Source organism: Heptranchias perlo, chromosome 1, assembly GCF_035084215.1.
Source record: "Heptranchias perlo isolate sHepPer1 chromosome 1, sHepPer1.hap1, whole genome shotgun sequence".
NCBI classification, from domain to species: Eukaryota; Metazoa; Chordata; class Chondrichthyes; order Hexanchiformes; family Hexanchidae; genus Heptranchias; species Heptranchias perlo.
Genome location: NC_090325.1, coordinates 141,784,091 through 141,806,371, shown reverse-complemented (window position 1 = coordinate 141,806,371; position 22,281 = coordinate 141,784,091). Strand labels below are relative to the sequence as shown.

At 41.1% G+C, this 22,281-nt stretch overlaps 1 protein-coding gene across 1 annotated transcript in view; it reads right to left on the bottom strand.

The window, feature by feature from the left end:
• lrba (LPS-responsive vesicle trafficking, beach and anchor containing) overlaps positions 1-22,281 on the bottom strand; it is a 753,934-nt gene that overhangs the window by 521,512 nt on the left and 210,141 nt on the right. Inside the window, exon 30 of the mRNA XM_067992149.1 lies at positions 7,497-7,627. Coding sequence (XP_067848250.1) covers positions 7,497-7,627 — 131 coding nt within the window. The remainder of the gene's footprint in view (positions 1-7,496; positions 7,628-22,281) is intronic.

Here is a 22,281-nt window from a genome sequence, read left to right as displayed (position 1 = left end):
ACTGGGTAGGCTGGCTACTTAATCTAAGGTTTCTGCCAATACTCTTAACTAGTCACTCAGGTAATAGCACACCCTTGCTTGCAGAGAAACCTTCAATCCCCACTCACCAACTACTTACATTAGTATTTGTTCAGTTCTGAATTTGGAAAGTGGTGTCCGAGCTGGTTCCTGGCATTTACCCTACTAAATCCGGCTCTAAACCCAAGAAAAGTGGTCTAGGATTCTGCCACTGGGATAAAGAAACTGATTTTAGCAGTGTAGGGAGTCAGTCGCCCAGAATCCAAACTAAAAAAGTGCTAGTATAAATGTAGTTTTACAGTCCAGCTGAGAATGGGAAAACACTGGAATTAGCAGTCAAAAACTTTCTGGTTGTGGCTGATACTGAAAATACACCAATGTATTATGATACCAAGACATTGAAAGTTCTTCAGTTATCTTTGAATTTCCCCACTTCCAATAATGATATATGAGTAATTAATCTCACTGTATGGAGTATGTACATTTCTAGCATTAAGATGAATGCATGGAACTATACGATTTCACTGTAGAGTTCAGGGGAGATAGACAGACTGTCATGCCGTTTTCAGCTCGCACTTCCAGCAACTTTGTGGACAAAGTTTACAGGCATATGTACACAATTTCCCTACTGAATACACATGCCTGCAAACTTTGAATAAAAGATCATTATGGCTTCGACAGATGATTTTTTTCTTCTCCAACGCCCATAAAATGTTACTTCATCAGAGGTATTTGCAAGCGTTGCAAATGACTTTGCAAACCACAACTCTTGAAATACTCCAATGGGTGACTATTTAACAAGCATTTGTTCCAGACTGCAGAGGGTAATTAAAAATTTTCAGTGAGACATTGGCCCAGATTTTGCTAGAGCCATGCATCTCACGGTGTGCCCTGTTAGACTTGTTCGTGCACATTTAGGTTTTAAAATTTTTTGTCCACAAAGTTGCTGGAAGTGCGAGCTGAAAACGGCACAGAGGGGGCAACAGGGCATCTGGGACCTTGGTGAACAATGGGACAATCAGTGTATCTCCTTAATCAATGAGATAAAAGGATTGAGAAATAAACAGAGGAAGGACTGAGAAGGAGGATGAATCAGAGTGGGTGAATTCAATGTCAAATCAAGTACAGAAAGAGAAATAAAGTGAGGGAAAGAAAGATTGGATTAAGAGACTGAAAAAAAAAGGAAAAGTAAAGAAAAACATTTTAAAATTTTAAATTTGACATTTTAAAATCTCCAACAACAATTCACAACCTGAAGGAATGAGACTCCACACTTATAATTGTTCACTTTCTGGTCAAGAGGGGTTGATTGGTAGTCATTAACAATTATCACATCGTTAAAAGGGTACTTACACTATTACTAGGCTTGACTTTGTGTCGAGTTTATAGAATCACAGAATCTGACAGCACAGAAGGAGGCCATTCAGCCTGTGCCGGCTCTTTGAAAGACCTGTCCAACTTAGTCTCACACCCCAGCTTTTTCCCCCATAACCCTGCAAATTAGTCCTCTTCAGATACATGTCCAATTGCCTTTTGAAATTTCCTATCTGAAAGGGTGCTTCCACCACCCTTTCAGCTAGCATGTTCCAGATCTTAAACTTCGTGTGAAAAATTTCTCCTAATTTCCCCTCTACTGCTTTTGCCATTATTTTAAATCTATGACCTCTGGTTACCGACACACTTGCCAGAGAAAACAGTTTATCCCTACTTGCTCTAACAAAACCCTCCATTTGAATACTTCCATTATTTGCTCCTTCTTTGCTCCAAGGAGAATCCCAGCTTCAACAATCTCTCCCCACATAACTGAAGTCCATCATCCCTGGTATTATCCTGGTAAACCTCTATACCTTCACCAAGGCCGTGACATCCTTCCTAAAGCGTGGTGTCCTGAATTGTACACAATACTCCAGCTGAGGCCTAACCAGTGATTTGTAAAGGTTTAGCATGACACCCTTGTTTTTTTGTATTCAATGCCCCTCTTTACGAAGCCAAGTATCCCATATGCTTTCTTAACTGCCTTATCAACTTGCCCTGCCACCTGCAAAGATTTGCGAATAGGCAGCCCCAGGTCCCTCTGCTCTTGCATCCCCCTCAAAATAGTACCATTTAGATTATACAGCCTCTCCATATTGTTGCTCCCAAAGTGCACCACTTCATACCTATCCACATTAAATTGCATCTGCCATGTGTCTGCCCATTTCACCAGTCTGTCTATGTCCTCCTGAATTCTGCTACTATCCTGCTCACTATTTACTATGTTGCCAAATTTTGTATCATCTGCAAACTTAGAAATTGAAGTCCAGGTCATTTATATATAAGAAAGGAAATGATCCAATACCGATCCCTGGGGGACCCCACAGCATACTTCTATCCAGTCACAAAAACATCTATTCACCACTACTCTCTTCCACCTATACCGTAACCAATTATGCACCCAAGTTACCACCGTCCCTTTAATCCCACGTGCTTCTATTTTCCGAATAAGTCTGTTATGTGGTACTTTTTCAAATGCCTTTTGAAGGTGTATATATAGCACTACCTTCATCAATCCTCACTGTTACGTCATCAAAGAACTCAGATTAGTCAGACACGATTTGCCTTTAACAAATCCATGCTGACTGTCTCATGCTTCTCCAAGTGAGAGTTAATTTTGTCCTTGACAATGGTCTGCAGTAAGTTTTCCCACCAATGACGTAAGACTGACTTTCCAGTAGTTACTAGATTTATCTCTCTTCCCCTTTTTTGAACAGGGGTGTGACATTTGCAATCCTCCAGTCCTCTGGTACCACTCCCATGCCTAAGGAGGATTGAAATATTGTAGTCAGAACTTCTGCTATCTCCACCCTTGCTTCCCTCAGTAACCTAGGATGATCGCATCTGGACCAGATAACTTATTAACTTTGAGTGATGCCTCCTTTCTATCCATTTTTATCCTATCCAATATCTCCACTCCCTCTTCTGTGACATTAACTTCATCCTCTTCTTCTGTGGAGACATTTGCAAAGTACTCATTCAGTACCTCGGTCATGCCCTCTGGTTCCACAAGAAAATTTCCCTCTGTCCCGAATCAACCTCACCATTCCTTTAACTATCCTTTTACATTTTATATCTATATAAAAGATTTTTGGGTTCCCTTTTATGTTACCCACTAATCTTTTCTGATATTCTCTCTCTGCTCTTGTGATATCCTTTTCCAATTTCCCCCTGCGCTCTCTGTATTCTGTCTGGTTTTCTACTGTATTTTGTACCTGACACTTGTCATAAACCTCCTTTTCACGTTTTATTTTATTCCCTATTTCCTGTGTCATCCAGGGAGTTCGAGCTTTGGATGGCCTATCTTTCCTCCTAATGGCAATATGCTTGGTTTGTACACAAACAATCTCCACCTTGAAGGCCTACCATTGCTCGTTTACTGTTTTCTTGGCCAATCTTTATTTCCAGTCCACCTGTGCTAGATCCCTTCTCAAATCACTGAAATTGGCTCTCTTCCAGTTGGGTATTTTCACTTTTGATTTTTCTTTGTCCCTTTCTGTAACTACTTCATATCTATTTATATTATGATCACTATTACCCAGATCTTCTCCCACCAAAACACACTCCACTTGCCCAACTTCATTCCATAGTACCAGATCTAGCACTGCTTCCTTCCTCGTTGGATTAGAAATATTCTGATTAAGAAAGTTTTCCTGTACACATTTTAGGAATTCTTCATCCTCCTTGCCCTTTACACTGTTTTTTCCCCAGGCTATATTTGGGTAATTGAAGTTCCCTACTATTACTCTATTATTTTTACATTTCTCTGAAATTTGCCTACATATTTGCTCCTCTATCTCCTTCTCAATATTTGGGGGTCTATAGTTAACAGTTCCTTTTCTGTTCCTTAACTCTAACCAAACAGATTCAGTCTTCGAACCCTCTAGTTTATCATCCTGCTGTAGAACAGTGACATTATCCTTGATCAATACTGCCACCACCCCCCCCACCCTCCTTTCTTTTTTCCTTCCCTATCCCTCCTGAATACATTGTAGCCAGGATTGTTTAGTTCCCATTCCTGCCCATGTTTAAGTCAGGTCTCCATTATAGCCACTATATCATAAACCAATGTAGCAATTTGTGCCTGCAGCTCATCAACCTTATTTGTAACACTCCTCGCATTAACACACATGCATTCCAACACCATGCTAGTCTGCTTTGCTTTTTTCCTCCAACTAAATACTGCATTTTCCACACTATTCTTTATTCTGTTCTGTTTGTTCCTCTTAGTTTTCTATGCACCTTGTTTCTCTTCTCTGCTGCTACGTCCTGGTTCCCCTGAGTTTAATGAGCAATTAATACGCAAATGCAGCAACTTCATGAAAATCGTGGGGAGGTTAAGGGTGAGATGCCGTTTTTCCGACGCTACTGGCGGAGTGGTACAAATTGTCCAGCAACTTGTGACAATTCACAATGCACGGGGTATCTCCTAGTCGCCACGAGTTGCTGGCCAATTTGCACTTTAATAATGGGGTGCATTCATTCTCGTGCTGTTATTTTTTCAGCAAATTATGGGCCAATGTGTTGTACATCAATAAAAATGGCTCAGATCGAGCTAATCCAAACTAAAATGAGTACTACAACATTAAAGTTGACATGAGGAAATCACATGAAAGTATTGTGCCCCTAAAGATTATACTGTACGTCTATGTGTTTTTTTAAAAATGAAGACCTCATCTTGTGCTGCTTACCAGTCTCAAAGTTTGGCAGGGTACACAACCAGTTTAAGACTTGGATACCATTATCATAGAATCATAGAATGATACAACACAGAAGGTGGCCATTCGGCCCATCGTGCCTGTGACGGCTCTTTGAAAGAGCTAATCAATTAGTCCCACTCCACTGCTCTTTCCTCATAGCTCTGAAAATGTTTTCCCTTCAAGTATTTATCCAAGTTTCTTTTGAAAGCTATCATTGACTCTGCTTCCACCACTCTTTCAGGCAGTGCATTCCAGATCATAACTTGCAGCATAATAAATTTTCTCCTTATGTCACCTCTGGTTCTTCTGCCAATTACCTTAAATCTGTGTCCCCTAGTTACCAATCCTTCTGCCGCTAGAAACAGTTTCTCCTTATTTATTCTATCAAAACCCTTCATGATTTTGAACACCTCAAACAAATCTCCCCTTAACCTTCTCTGCTTTAATGGGGGAACAACCCCAATTTCTCCAGTCTCTCCACATAACTGAAGTCTTTCATCCCTGGAACCATTCTAGTAAATCTCCTCTGCACCCTCTCTAAGGCCTTAACATCCTTCCTAAAGTGTGGTACCTAGAATTGGCCACAATACTCCATCTGGGGCCTAGCCAGTGTTTTATAAAGGTTTAGCATGACTTCCTTGCTTTTGTACTCTATGCCTCCATTTCAAAGGCCAAGGATCCCATATACCTTTTTAACAGCCTTTTCAATTTGTCCTGCCACCTTCAAAGACATGTGTACGTACACCCCAGGGCTTTCTGTTCCTGCACCCCCTTTAAAACTGTACAGCAGTACACAACAAAACAGCCATATCCCTAGCATTCTATGTAGACCTGCAGCAAGTAGCCAACATGATAACACTAAAGGTGGCCCAATGTCCACATGCATGCACTTCTAGTAGGGATCACTAGATAGCGATCAGGAGCAAGAATTCTGTAGGATCTTTCTCGGAATGTGGATATTATTTATTGCCTATCTCTGGTTGCCCTGAGAAGGTGGTGGAGGGCTTTCTTGAAGTGCTGCAGTCCATGTGGTGAAGGTGGGCCCACAATGCTGTTAGGTAGGAAGTTCCAGGATTTTGACCCAGCAACAATGGAGAAACGACGTTATATGTCAGGATGGCATGTGACTTGAAGGTGCTGGTGTTCCTCTGCACCTGTACTTCTAGGTGGTAGAAGTCACAGGTTTAAACAGTTTCAAAATGGAATTTTAAAAATTAACCCAACATCTCAGAGGACATTTGAAGTTGGTTTAAAATTCAGCAGGACATTAAGTTATTAAAATGGAAATCACTTTTTAACTGATACACGAATATGACGCATGGAGTGATTCTAGTTTAGTTTTTGAAAGCAACTAACATTGGGAAGCAGAGAAAATACTTTCAAATGAAAAGTTACATAAATAGTGACTAAGGAATTTAATTTTAATATGTTAAAAGGCAGTACAGACAAGAAAACAAAATTCTTAAGTTCCAATTATGAAACCATAATATGCACGAGTTCAAGAACGTTCAGACTGACTAAAGCAAAACGAGTAAATCTGGCCAGATGCAGTAGCCCAATTAAACATGTACAACCAAATTGACTTATCTACGTTAATCCCTCACTGATAAACTGGCTCCTTTTGAATGACAGTTTAACAGACCCTCATGGAGACTTGAAAGAAAATGCAAATAGATCATCTGTCTAGCATCTTCCTGGAGAAAGTCCATTGTTTATACAAATTCATCAGGGACTAATCTAGTAATGGCTCCACTAGTGTGTTTTAAAAACATGGAGCAAATTTTGCTATTTGTTTAGCCTTAAAAACTGTAGTATGATTATTGTAGGTCTGTTTAATGTCAAAAGGCTTTTTTTAAAATGGTATATGCAGGTAAAATCAAATGTGTATCACTGACATAAATTCAGTTTTTTAATGTTAGGGCTATAAGCTTGTAAAAAGCATACTAGAAAAATAATGTTAACAATGAGACAGTAACAATGTATCTATGGTTGCAGTATAGCTTGTAAGTTTAAAAGTATTTCATTTAGGAAACAATCTATGCAGTTGCACATCAGTCTAAAACAATATGTATAAGAAATCAATTTTTTTTTTAAGGTAATTCAAATAGACTTAAAATACCAGCATTTTACAGGCCGCTACTAAAATCAAGTGTCATGAGCCGTTTATTATCTACGTAACTTTTTACTACACTAAATATCTACAATTAATATAGTTTGCTTTTAACATTACAGTATCAATAAAGATCTCTAACATGGCAAAATATTATAGCATGGGACAGGTACTGCCACATCATAATGGGGTCTATATTAGCATACTGGAGAGAGCAAGGTGCAACACAATTATGTTAATAGCACACAATTTAAGTGATTATATTATGATAGTGTCAGGTAATTGCAGAAATCGCTTTTATATGAAAAGTAAATGTATTTAATGCTCAGAAAATAAACCTTCAAAGAAAAACCTTCAAAAGGACACAAAAAACTCTAATTTCCCAGCCATAATCCAAAAGAGCCACTTTGTTGTACAGTCAGGAATTGCCTGAAAACAACCTTTATGGTGTTTCAGCAAAAACTTCTCTAATCTGGTAAATTAAACTCAAAACACCTGGGTTAATATTGGGTATGTGTTTTGACTGTTGCAAATACTTTCTAAATAACAATAAAACACTTTATATAGCAGTTAAGCATAAAAGTCATAAATCTACTCTCATCATACCTGTATTGAAAAAAATGTCAGAGATTTACCTGTAGGTTCAACAGCAGTGTCCACTGCAGAGTCTGTAGTAGAAACCACACTAAAAGCATCTGTAGTAGCAGGAGTAATACTTTCACTTCCAACAGCAATTAGAGGCTTTTTAGGAGCTACCACAACACTTCTAAAAAAAAATTCAAACATTAAGAAAATAAGGTACAGAAGTAACTCCACTTACGATAACAACTTACATTTGCATAGTCTCTAACATAGAAAAATGTCCCAAGGCACTTCACAGAGGTGTAAACGAAACATCGCTTACAAATTTGTCTACAAAAATAATGAAACATCATCCTATTTTATCCCAGCAGAGGTCTGGAAACAGTAATAAAATTCCTTTGAAAAGCCTGGCACATCTATGTCAGTAACTATCGTTACCACATTTCTGATGCTAACTGTAGCCTTCTTTGTGCCTACTGAACATAAACAGGAGACACCATTCTAGTGGGACATAATTCTGCTGAAGCTTGATCTTCTGTCAAATGGTATTCAAAATGCACATCCCTAAAAAGCAAAATCTGTAAAATAGTGGGAATCTCTAAACAACCATCTCGCACAAATCTCATCTGATCAGAGTATAAAGCCTACGTACTAAAAATTAGAAAAATGACACGGTAACCAACATTGATGAATAACCTAGTTATTTTCTCATTTCTATTGGTCACCCCCATCATACATAATTCACCATTCAAGAGGGCAGGCAGCCAACTTGCTTCAAAACCTCTCCCAATGGCAACTCTGACCAGTTGTTTGGTGGTGTGCTTGTGCCCAAGGATGATTTGCCCTTAATGTTCCCTCTTGTGAGAAAAAACAAAATTACCTAGCCTTCAATGGGGCCCAAATTAAGAAAAGGAAAAACCTCAAATGCTAGGAATTGAAATAAAAACACAGAAATTTCTCGAAGTACACAGGTCGGTCAGCATCAATTCTGAAGGGTACACACCCAAAATATCATAACTGATCTTTTGTCTTTACAGATGCTAACTGACCTGATGTATATTTCCAGCATTTTCTGGTTCCACTTGGAGCCTCCTTCTCATAGTATAACCAATATGAGGAGCTTGTTATATTTGCAAATCCGGGATACGCGCACACATCTCATCATTTTGTGGCACAGCGTTTTCAGACACCAAAATATTGTGGTAGGGAGCTGTCCAATTGTAATTCATTTTCAAAGAATGTCTGCTATTTTAAGATAATCCAAAACATTGTAATATCTGGGGTTCTGTATTATCCCTATGCACCAACTAAAGCATTTGTTCTGTTTGCTTCCTCCCCCAGAAGTAATGGATTCTCTTCCCCCCACCACCCAACTCTGCCCCTTCATCTTTTATATGGCTCTAACCTTCCAAATTGATACAGGACAGAATAGAACAGGATAACAATTTTCAACATGTAAGATGAGGCCAGGTAAGATACACAATTTAATCCTATTTATGTTCTGTTCCACTGATTATATTCTGTTAATAAATGTAAAAATACAACCTAAACTATTAATACTGGACAAAAAGATGTCAATCTGGCCATGTGTAACAGTTATGATGTCAAAATACTACCCAAGTTTCAACCCAATATTGGTCCTTTGTTACTCCAAATATTCTCTGAAGAATGTTGTGCTTGTACTTTATTAGTTAACAGATCTGACTAAGAAAATGAAGTGGAGGAAGGAGAAAATCTCCGAAAGCTTGTGAATTTAAAATAAAATTGCTGGACTATAACTTGGTGTTGTAAAATTGTTTACAAGAAAATGAAGGCTTTTTTCCATGATGTTTATTGAGACATAGAAATCCAGCTAATTGGGTAAATGCGTAAAAGTTGATAAATGTCTGACTCCCACAGCAGCACTTATTGTTAATTATCAGGCGTTAACTATGTCTAGACTATACTTAATTCAGTATGCAATTTTGCAGTCTCTACTTCCACAAACATAAATGCATAATCTCACTATGACATTCATTTCAACAGTTGTGATGGCTGGCATAAAAAGATTCCCCAAAAAGTAATGACCACTTACATTTGTTCAGACCATTTTTCTCACTCAATTCAATACATGTGAGATCAAGCTTGTCACTATTTACTAAACTGAATTTTCATACATCTTCCTTCGCATAATCACAAAGCATTTTGGTTTTCTCTAACAACCTACAATTACTAAGATCATGTATTACAACTCATTACAATTCTAAGCAAGGTGTTTGAGTGACATTATGAAGTATTGCTAATAAATTTCTTAACATTCTTTATATACATATTTAAAATTTAAACTGAACTAAGGCTATACTGTTAAGTTCAAACCTATTCCATGTATTGCATTAATTTCTTAAATTGCACGTAGGTTCATTATATTACAATTTAACATTGTTGAAGTATCCAAAATTAATGCAAAATTCTGCATAATATAGCCATTTATTAAGGAGCCTATTTAGAGGAAGAGTCAATTTTTCAAGCACAGTGTAAACAAATTAATACAGTGCCGATTTATTCTGGGTAGGACACATGAAAATCAAAAAAAATTGTTTGTAAGAAACATAACAGCTTGGAATATTTGTGATGTTCCAGGTCTGATTTGGAGGTCGACATAACGACTCATTAGAAGTCACATTCATGATAACACTATTTTAAAGACAATGAGATTACAGGCATTCTTTCACTTGTGTTGAGATATACAAAAGACTGAGAACTTGAGAGGCTTTTCATACCTGTGAAAGCACCTAATCATTGGTGAGCTATTTTTACATTCCACAGATTGTATTTTGCACATTGAGAGACTGTCTCAGAAGCATTTTAGTACTATGCAATTTTAAGTGTAATTTTTATGTTATCACATTGACCATATTTAATTTTTCAAGAATTGGATTTAAAAACCTTAACCATAATTATTAAAGGAATGCATCAATTGAACTGCCCCCAACCAGCAATACCGTAAACAATTTTTTAAAAAAATATTTGAAGTTTGTTACCCACAATACTTAACCTGTATGCATAAAGGAGTCTGAAAATTTTTATAGGCCTTCCTAACTGCATAATTTCCACAAACACCCTCAACTAAGGGGTGAATTGCACTATGTACTTCAAAAACCAGAGCATTTCCAGTGAGAATCTTATCTGGTGTAGATAAGATGAAACATTGTAATCTAAGGCAGTGGAGTCAAATTTGAAAGCAGCCCTTGAGATTTGAGGTTATATACTCCAGTAGCTATGGAAATGAACAATCTGGGAAAATCTTAATGCTGTACGTCAAAAATGTACAACCATCTAAAAGAAAAGGAAAGTTGTTCATGAATATTTTTGAATGCATTTGATAAATCTGATCAGTGAAGAAGCAATAGATGCATAAAGTCTTTTTTTTTTAAAAATGAAATATTTTACCTCCATTTCTTCTGAGGTTATTTTTATTTCAAAATGATTACAACAGTGTGCCCTTAACTCATCTGTCCAGCCTCCCTCCATTCTGTCTCCTGGTCTGGCACAATGACAGATGGGGTAGACAGTCTATCATGGCTGTCTCTGTACCACATGCTGCATAGGAAATGCAGGAAACAGGTTGTTTCACTGCTTTTCATAATATTGATTTCATAAAAAGAAAAGCAATACTTGAATTTGGCAGGCAGATTGCTAGTTAATAGAATTACAATACTATAAATTCAACCATTATCAAATCCTGCCTACTGCATCTTTAACCGAAGTATTCAACTTTTGAGGTGGAAACCACAATTTATGCACCTTTCTAAATACCATAAATGAATATTACTTGCCTGCTGGCTACAATTTATTACTTTAAAAATATTAAACATTTATTTCAACTCAGCCGTAGAAATTTCTTAAATGTACCAGCAATCTTTATGTTAAAATGATCGTGGTGCTGGATTATTTTTAATGGTTGAATCAGTTGAGATTTCCTTAGGTGAAATTTTGGGTTTAAAATTTTATATGCTAATTAAAGGAATAATTTCCTACAAGCATTCCTACAGATTTGGAGACAACTAATCTTCCAAATTAATCATAATACCAGAATTGTGTTTTGTGTGGAAAAAAGTACTGACTGTTCTAAACATGCAATTAAGATCTTTGCATCTGGTCTGCTCCAGAAGCATGGGTGGCTGGGAACATAAGCACAGCATTTGATGGAAAGACCAGACAAGACACAAGGCTCCATCAAGATAACATCGCACACCCAGCACCTATTCACCAATGATGTGAATCTCCACATCAGATAACAAAAAGTTTTGGCATGGGATTGAACCAAGATGCACCTTGTTTAAAAGTCTACTAGAAATGGGAGACTCAGCAGGCAGCACTCACTAAGCTGTTACTGTACGTTTTCCAGCTATGGCTGGCAGTAGAAGTTGATAATCCTTAAGATATGAGGAGAGTTCGGATTTCTGACAAGGCATTCCTTAGATAAATGCAGGATCAGAGAGATGTCTTGAAATTGCCATAGATATTACACTGTCAGGCTACTGAATGGAGTCTGCATTTAACAAGGTGTCTTTTCCAAAGAGACATTAACTTGCTGACTCAACAAGTAATGTTGCTGGTCCTAGACAATAAATTAAATCTAAACCAGATACAAAACTTTCCATTCACATTACTGATACCTGAACATGGAAAGTTGCTTACAATTACATTAAGCCCTAATTCCCTTTGAACAGTGAGCAATTTCTCCAGCTGTACTTTAGAAATCTGTAATTCGAAGCATTGCAAACATTTGTATTTTAAGATACAGTATATCACTAACTCTAATAGTGATCAAATGTTAAAGTAACACATAGTTGATCACCTCTGTAACACATCAAGTAGTAGTTAACAATTCCTTTGATACTCCAGTTACTGGGCTTAAAATTTCCCCTTGTTGGCTCAAATGTGCAGAAAATCCTTTCAGAGCAAGGGGACATACCCATTTGTTTTCCTTCTTTACCTTCCCCTTTGCTCTGCACAAACTATTGCTTAAAGAGATGCAGAAACAAGCAACCTGTTAGAAGACCTCCACCAATGTCACCATTTGTTTTTCTCTCCCCCTATCCACACTGTCAATTTTCCCCTCGTGAGGACACTGACTCATGCTGGGGAATGCTTCCATGGAAACCAGTAGTCACCAAAGTAGGCATTCATATGTGAACCTTGACGTTGCATGCCTGCACACTATTCAACTATAAAGGCATTGTGCCAAAGCCTGCTCATGTTCTCAACTCACATTACTTGATATCAAGAGTCATGGGATAGTGATCAGGAGCATGAAGTCTAATTTTTTTTCTTTCTCTCTCTAACTCAGGCAGATAGAGACCAATTATAGCACCGTACAATTTCTCTAGCAGAAATCAGCTAGTTCAGCACAAACCAGGAACTGGACCAAATTATTCCTGGTTTGAAAACAGAAAATGCTGGGAACACGCAGCAGGTCAGGCAGTATCTACAGAGAGAAAAAAAGGTAGGGTTAACGTATCAGGTCGATAACCTCGAAAAGAAAGGTTATCAGCCTGAAAAGTTAACTCTACTTTTTTCCTCTCTCCACAGATGTAACCTGCCCCACTGTTACCAGATTTTCTATTTTTATTTTAGATTTCCAGCATCTGCAGTATTTTGTTTTTTGTTCTTCCTGGCCTGCATTGCCATTGTGGTACAAAGCTGTGCACTTACCCACTAAGACATCAGGAAGTCTAATGCCACTTTTGAGTCAGTTGCTAAGAGGTACAGACCCTATGATGATAAACTATGATGTATCTTCTCTCCCTGTAAGTAAGCTGCTGATTTTCACTCAGCAACTCCTCACTAAAATATAATTGAGGTCAACGACTCAGCCAAGATATAGTCGACAGGCATGACCGCCACCACCCCACCTCATGAAGCACCACATCATGGTGCTGCATGCTGAGGCTCCAATTCTCCACAATTACTCAACAATAACTTGTATTTAGATAGCACCTTTAGCATAAAGAGCATCCCAGAGATGGTAGGAAGGCTGACCAAAGGCTTTGTCAAAGAGTTGGACTTCAAGAATGTTTTTGAAGAAAGAGAGGGAGGTGGAGGGGGTTAGGGAGCAAATTCCAGAGAATGAGATGAGTGATGTCCAACAGTTTAAGAGAATACATCACTTTACTCTAGGTAGTTTTTTTTTTAAAAACATATTGCCATCCTAAAAGTAAAATCAGCTGTTTAGCAGGGTCTTTGTTCTATAAATGTTATGCATCCTTCACACTCCGTAGGAATATATCTGAGCTTGATGAGTTCTGTAGAAACTATACACTGATAACACCGAGAGAATACAATATTGCAGGTATGCAATCACAAATGGTTACCTACTCCTGCAACAAAGACCCGGGACCTATGCCATTTCGCCAGTTGATGAAAAAGGTAGTCAAAGGTTAGGACCAATTAGGGACAAAAAAGATGATCTTCCTGTGGAGGCAGAAAGCATGGCTGAGGCACTAAACGAATACTTTCACTAGAGAAGGGGATGCTGCCATTGTAGCAGTAAAGGAGGAGGTAGTAGCGATATTGGATAGGATAAAAAAAAGATAAAGAGGTACTTAAAAGGTTAGCAGTACTCAAAGTAGAAACATCACCCAGTCCAGATGGGATGCATCCAAGTTCATGATGGAAGTATGAGTGGAAATTGTGGAGGATATGGCCACAATCTTCCAAACCTCCTTAGATATGGGAGGGGTGCTGGAGGATTGCAAATGTTACACCCCTGTTTAAAAAAGGGGAGAGGGGTTAAACCCGGCAACTACAGGCCAGTCAGCCTAATCTCAGTGGTGGGGAAACTGAGACAATAATCCGGGACAAAATTAATTGACACTTGGAAAAGTATGGACTCATAAATGAAAGTCAGCACAGATTTGTTAAAGGCAAATCATGTTTGACTAACTTGATTGAGTTCTTTGATGAAGTAACGGAGAGGTTGATGAGGGTAGTGCAATTGATGTGTATATGGACTTCCAAAAGGCATTTGATAAAGTACCATATAATAGGCTTGTTAGTAAAATTAAAGCCCATGGGATCAAAAGGACAGCAGCTGCGTGGATACAAAATTGGCTAAGGGACAAAAAGCAGAGAGTAGTGGTGAATGGTTGTTTTTCCAGACAGGAGGGAAGTAAACAGTGGTGTTGCCCAGGGACCAGTATTGGGACCACTGCTCTTTTTGATATATACTAATGACCTGGACTTGGGTATAGAGGGTATAATTTCAAAATTTGCAGATGACACAAAACTCAGAAAAGTAGTAAACAATGTGGAGGATAACAAGACTTCAGGAGGGACAGAGAGACTGGTGAAATAGGCAGACACGTGGCATATGAAATTAAACACAAATAAGTGTGAAGTGATACATTTTGGTAGGAAGAATGTGGAGAGGCAATATAAACTAAATGGTACAATTTTAAAGGGGGTGCAGGAACAGAGACACCTGGGGGTGCATGTACACAAATTACTGAAGGAGAAGGGCAAGTTGAAAATGCATTTGGTTTCCCTGGCTTTAGAAATAGATGGTAGTCATGATGTGGAGATGCCGGTGATGGACTGGGGTTGACAATTGTAAACAATTTTACAACACCAAGTTATAGTCCAGCAATTTTATTTTCAATATGTATTATTGTTCAATATGTATAAATGCGTAGGCTTCAAGGAGATCTTGAAACATTTGCCTGAGGAAGGAGAAAATCTCCGAAAGCTTGTGAATTTAAAATAAAATTGCTGGACTATAACTTGGTGTTGTAAAATTGTTTACAATTTAGAAATAGAGGCATACAGTACAAAACCAAGTTATGCTAAAACTCTATAGGTCTCAGCTGGAGTATTGTGTTCAATTCCGGTGGAAAAATTGTTCCTCATCATTCCTGTTTTTGGGAGAAAAATTAGTGATGAGGGACCACCAATTTTGGGTTGCGATCTCTCACGCCTCATCTCTCCCGGAAATGCGCTGGCTTTCAAATTGGCAGCTGGTGACTTCCAAGTGTGCAGGGTGCCTGCGTTAGACACCATGCATATGCAAATTGGTATCCTCATGCCTGTTTCAGGACTGGAGACCGCCAACAAAAAGTAAGTGAATTTAATATTTTCACTTCAGTGCAGCCAAGAGGAGCTTGTGCGCATTCCGCATGGCTCCACAATACTACTGTGGACCCCTGCCGGCCTGGGCTCGCACCCCATGGTTCGCCTTTTTTTTTTATTCGTTCATGGGATGTGGGCGTCGCTGGCGAGGCCGGCATTTATTGCCCATCCCTAATTGCCCTTGGGAAGGTGGTGGTGAGCCGCCTTCTTGAACCGCTGCGACTTGGAGGGGAACATGCAGTTGGTGTTGTTCCCATGTGCCTGCTGCTCTTGTCCTTCTAGGTGGTAGAGGTCGCAAGTTTGGGAGATGCTGTCGAAGAAGCCTTGGCGAGTTGCTGCAGTGCATCCTGTGGATGGTACACACTGCAGCCACTGTGCGCCGGTGGCGAAGGGAGTGAATGTTTAGGGTAGTGGATGGGGTGCAAATCAAGCGGGCTGCTTTACCTTGGATGGTGTCGAGCTTCTTGAGTGTTGTTGGAGCTGCACTCATCCAAGCAAGTGGAGAGTATTCCATCACACTCCTGACTTGTGCCTTGTAGATGGTGGAAAGACTTTGGGGAGTCAGGAGGCGAGTCACTCGCCGCAGAATACCCAGCCTCTGACCTGCTCTCGTAGCCACAGTATTTATATGGCTCGTCCAGTTAAGTTTCTGGTCAATGGTGACCCCCAGGATGTTGATGGTGGGGGATTCAGCGATGGTAATGCTGTTGAATGACAAGGGGAGGTGGTTAGACACTCTCTTGTTGGAGATGGTCATTGCCTGGCACTTATCTGGCGCGAATGTTACTTGCCACTTATAAGCCCAAGGCCTGGATGTTGTCCAGGTCTTGCTGCATGCGGGCTCGGACTGCTTCATTATTTGAGGGGTTGCAAATGGAACTGAACACTGTGCAATCATCAGCGAACATCCCTATTTCTGACCTTATGATGGAGGGGAAGGTCATTGATGAAGCAGCTGAAGATGGTTGGGCCGAGGACACTGCCCTGAGGAAATCCTGCAACAATGTCCTGGAGCTGAGATGATTGGCCTCCAACAACCACTACCATCTTTCTTTTTTTTTATTCGTTCACGGGATGTGGGCGTCGCTGGCGAGGCCAGCATTTATTGCCCATCCCTAATTGCCCTCGAGAAGGTGGTGGTGAGCCGCCTTCTTGAACCGCTGCAGTCCGTGTGGTGACGGTTCTCCCACAGTGCTGTTAGGAAGGGAGTTCCAGGATTTTGACCCAGCGACAATGAAGGAACGGCGATATATTTCCAAGTCGGGTTGGTGTGTGACTTGGAGGGGAACGTGCAGGTGGTATTGTTCCCATGTGCCTGCTGCTCTTGTCCTTCTAGATGGTAGAGGTCGCGGGTTTGGGAGGTGCTGTCGAAGAAGCCTTGGCGAGTTGCTGCAGTGCATCCTGTGGATGGTACACACTGCAGCCACAGAGCGCCGGTGGAGAAGGGAGTGAATGTTTAGTGTGGTGGATGGTGTGCCAATCAAGCGGGCTGCTTTATCTTGGATGGTGTCGAGTTTCTTGAGTGTTGTTGGAGCTGCACTCATCCAAGCAAGTGGAGAGTATTCCATCACACTTGTGCCTTGTAGATGGTGGAAAGGCTTTGGGGAGTCAGGAGGTGAGTCACTCGCTGCAGAATACCCAGCCTCTGACCTGCTCTCATAGCCACAGTATTTATATGGCTGGTCCAGTTAAGTTTCTGGTCAATGGTGACCCCCAGGATGTTGATGGTGGGGGATTCGGTGATGGTAATGCCGTTGAATGTCAGGGGGAGGTGGTTAGACTCTCTCTTGTTGGAGATGGTCATTGCCTGGCACTTATCGGGCGCGAATGTTACTTGCCACTTATGAGCCCAAGCCTGGATGTTGTCCAGGTCTTGCTGCATGCGGGCTCGGACTGCTTCATTATTTGAGGGGTTGCGAATGGAACTGAACACTGTGCAGTCATCAGTGAACATCCCCATTTCTGACCTTATGATGGAGTGAAAGGTCATTGATGAAGCAGCTGAAGATGGTTGGGCCTGGGACACTGCCCTGAGGAACTCCTGCAGCAATGTCCTGGGGCTGAGATGATTGGCTTCCAACAACCACTACCATCTTCCTTTGTGCTAGGTATGACTCCAGCCACTGGAGAGTTTTCCCCCTGATTCCCATTGACTTCAATTTTACTAGGGCTCCTTGGTGCCACACTCGGTCAAATGCTGCCTTGATGTCAAGGGCAGTCACTCTCACCTCACCTCTGGAATTCAGCTCTTTTGTCCATGTTTGGACCAACGCTGTAATGAGGTCTGGAGCCGAGTGGTCCTGGCGGAACCCAAACTGAGCATCGGTCAGCAGGTTATTGGTGAGTAAGTGCCGCTTGATAGCACTGTCGATGACACCTTCCATCACTTTGCTGATGATTGAGTAGACTGATGGGGCGGTAATTGGCCGGATTGGATTTGTCCTGCTTTTTGTGGACAGGACATACCTGGGCAGTTTTCCACATTGTCGAGTAGATGCCAGTGTTGTAACTGTACTGGAACAGCTTGGCTGGAGGCACAGCTAGTTCTGGAGCACAAGGCTTCAGCACTACAGCTGGGATGTTGTCGGGGCCCATAGCCTTTGCTGTATCCAGTGCACTCAGCCGTTTCTTGATATCACGTGGAGTGAATCGAATTGGCCGAAGACTGGCTTCTGTGATGGTGGGGATATCGGGAGGAGGCCGAGATGGATCATCCACTCGGCACTTCTGGCTGAAGATGGTTGCAAACGCTTCAGCCTTGTTTTTTGCACTCACGTGCTGGACTCCGCCATCATTGAGGATGGGGATGTTTGCAGAGCCTCCTCCTCCCGTTAGTTGTTTAATTGTCCGCCACCATTCACGACTGGATGTGGCAGGACTGCAGAGCTTTGATCTGGTCCGTTGGTTGTGGAATCGCTTAGCTCTGTCTATAGCATGTTGCTTCCGCTGTTTAGCATACATGTAGTCCTGAGTTGTAGCTTCACCAGGTTGGCACCTCATTTTTAGGTACGCCTGGTGCTGCTCCTGGCATGCTCTTCTACACTCCTCATTGAACCAGGGTTGATCCCCTGGCTTGTTGGTAATGGTAGAGTGAGGAATATGCCAGGCCGTGAGGTTACAGATTGTGCTGGAATACAATTCTGCTGCTGATGGCCCACAGCGCCTCATGGATGCCCAGTTTTGAGCTGCTAGATTTGTTCTGAATCTATCCCATTTAGCACGGTGGTAGTGCCACACAACACGTTGGATGGTGTCCTCAGTGCGAAGACGGGACTTCATCTCCACGAGGACTGTGCGGTGGTCACTCCTACCAATACTGTCATGGACAGATGCATTTGCGACAGGTAGATTGGTGAGGACGAGGTCAAGTAAGTTTTTCCCTCGTGTTGGTTCGCTCACCACCTGCCGCAGGCCCAGTCTGGCAGCTATGTCCTTCAGGACTCGGCCAGCTCGGTCAGTAGTGGTGCTACCGAGCCACTCTTGATGATGGACATTGAAGTCCCCCACCCAGAGTACATTTTGTGCCCTTGCTACTCTCAGTGCTTCCTCCAAGAGGTGCTCAACATGGAGGAGGACTGATTCATCAGCTGAGGGAGGACGGTAGGTGGTAATCAGCAGGAGGTTTCCTTGCCCATGTTTGACTTGATGCCATGAGATTTCATGGGGTCCAGAGTCAATGTTGAGGACTCCCAGGGCTATTCCCTCCTGACTGTATATCACTGTACCGCCACCTCTGGTGGGTATGTCCTGTCCCACCATCTTCCATCACCATCAGGGATGGTGATGGAAGAGTCTGGGACGTTGGCTGAAAGGTATGATTCTGTGAGTATGGCTATGTCAGGCTGTTGCTTGACTAGTCTGTGGGACAGCTCTCCCAATTTTGGCACAAGTCCCCAGATGTTAGTAAGGAGGACCTTGCAGGGTCGACTGGGCTTGGTGTTTTGCCGTTGTCGTGTCCGGTGCCTAGTGGTCCGATGCCGGGTGGTCCGTCCGGTTTTATTCTTATTATGACTTTTCGTAGCGAGATTTTACAACTGAGTGGCTTGCTAGGCCATTTCAGAGGGCAATTAAGAATCAACCACATTGCTGTGGGTCTGGAGTCACATATAGGCCAGACTGGGTAAGGGCGGCAGGCTTCCTTCCCTAAAGGACATTAGTGAACCAGATGGGTTTTTACGACAATCCGGTAGTTTCATGGCTTTGGGGAGTCAGGAGGTGAGTCACTCGCCGCAGAATACCCAGCCTCTGACCTGCTCTTGTAGCCACAGTATGTGTGTGGCTGGTCCAGTTAAGTTTCTGGTCAATGATGTTGATGGTGGGGGATTCGGCGATGGTAATGCCGTTGAATATCAAGTGGAGGTGGTTGGACTCACTCTTGTTGGAGATGGTCATTGCCTGGCACTTGTCTTGTATAATATTAGCCCTCAAGACTAATCGCCAAAGACAATGTCCTGTACTGTAGTTAAATCTATCTCATAATATTCAGTAAATTCGTGAGGATTGCTCCATGTGGCAGGTTACATGTGCCATCAATTGAAATTTGAGACACACCCAGAAAGCAGTAGCAGAATAGATGAAACCTACCCCTGGGCTCCTCCTCTGCATGATCATAGCAGTGTCGGATGCAATCAGTTATCCATTTGGCTAGCCACAGCTTCATCTAAGTTTGCCTTGAGTCCTTGCACCATAGAAAATGAATAACTGTCAATACTGCTTAAATTACTGTGTATGAGCATCTAGTCCTGACTTTTCTGGTTGCAGTTAATATGATGGGACAATTTCTCAACCAAAATGAAACTTGGAAGGAGCCCAAGGACTGCCTTCTAAAGAGTACAAAAATCAAATTATATTGATGTACAAGGAGGAATGGCAGTAGACAAATTATGCAAGCCAAAACCACCACCACCACCACCACCACCAAGGCAGTTTTCCACCTAAGAAACAAACACTCACATCCAAAGAGGTTCAAATGGTGGGGCAATTAACTTGCGAAGAACTAAATTAAGGTTCCAACTGGGACTGGAGTTGCTCAGCAATACTCTCCCAAGTGATATTCGTTCCCATATTATTAGACTAATATTTACCATCATTACCTTGATTTACATGGAACTCTGTACTGATATGGTCTTGATACCAGTTGCACCAACATCCTTTTGGTGCTGGTCAATGCTTGGCAACAAGGGATGTAAGATGCCAGTGTCACCTCCACATCAGACACTGGGAGTCCTTCGCATTGAATATATTCAAGTCCTCTGCACCTTATGAATCCAGTGTTTTCTCAGCACAATTAGCATCAGTGTGTGTTCAAAAGCAACCAACTGGAGACAGCTTGATTTCTTAGGCCAATTGTGCTTTGTCTATCATGTTCTGAACAACACAGGAAGCACATTGGCCCAGAATTTGCTGGAGCAGGTCATCTCGTGGTGAGCGCATGAGTTGGATTGTTTTCCTCACCCTTCAGCGCCAATTAATTTTGCACTGCAAATTGCTGGAAGTGCGAATTGATAATGGTGCGGTGAGGGGAACGACAGGACCAATCGTCTATCTCCTTAACCAATTAAATTTAAGGATTTGAATGGTTAGCAAAGCTCTGAAGTGGCAGCTTCGACATCTGATTATTTAAACAAAGTTTATCACCAAATTACATGCAGAAAAATGTATAGTTCTAAGTTTTTTTGCCTATGGGACATGACACAAACATATGAAGAAGACAGCTTCCTGCCCAGGGTTCAGATTTAAATTGTTTTTTTTAATTCATGGAATCAGCATGCTGATTGTTGGTTACTTGCAAATTAGTGGACCCACGTGCTGAGAGAGGTGGGGCAACTCTAAATCCTGACAAACTGAAATGTGATGAACTTAGCATCGACTTTACTCCCAGCCAGAATCCACAACAAATCAATTTAACAAATCAGTTTAATCAGTTAAACAAATCAGTTTAACTTGCATCTTGGTTGCATGCTTTATGTGGCATGTGCAGAACAATTATCATTTAATTGCTAACTGGTTTCAAAGTGGAAGGCCATTGGAAACATAAATTACCCTAATAACAGGGTCCTTACGCCATTAAACAGCAGCCCTAACTTTTGGCGGTGAGTTTAATTTGTTTTTACAGCATAAATACAGCAATTTCTTGGCACTCCATGGGGAGGATGATGGTGAGTTCCAGTTTTTGCGAAGCCAACGTAAATCGTCCAGCAATTTGTCGCAACTCACGGCATATTGCTAGGTTACCACAAATTGCTGGATTTTTTTTAAACACACTAACTTTAACTTGCTGTTATTTTGCCATCAAATTCCAGGCCATTGTAGCAGTCCTTACTGGAGCATTTTGTGAACGGAAGCAAATTTAAAAAGTCACAGTATCATGTTTAGACAACAAGTATTTTACGCAATGATTGTCAACATGAGCAATTGTGAATTAACTACTGCATTTTACACAGCATTTACATTTGGCAGACATTGGGACAGACATGCTGACCTAACTATTAAGGCACTTAGTTGTTTAGATAGCAGCAATGTATTGTACTGGCCAGTGCGCAAGGGTGTACTGTATAACTAGAGCTCATCTGGGGCATGCTGAGATTAAAAATCTAATTTGTACCTTAACCATTGTATCATAATGCTCTGGTTTCTGCCTGCTTTATTTGCACTCTATACAGATTTGTTAGGTTGCTCCGTTCTTGCACTGTTCGACCCAGTGTGGAGGAATCTGGTATATTATTTTTT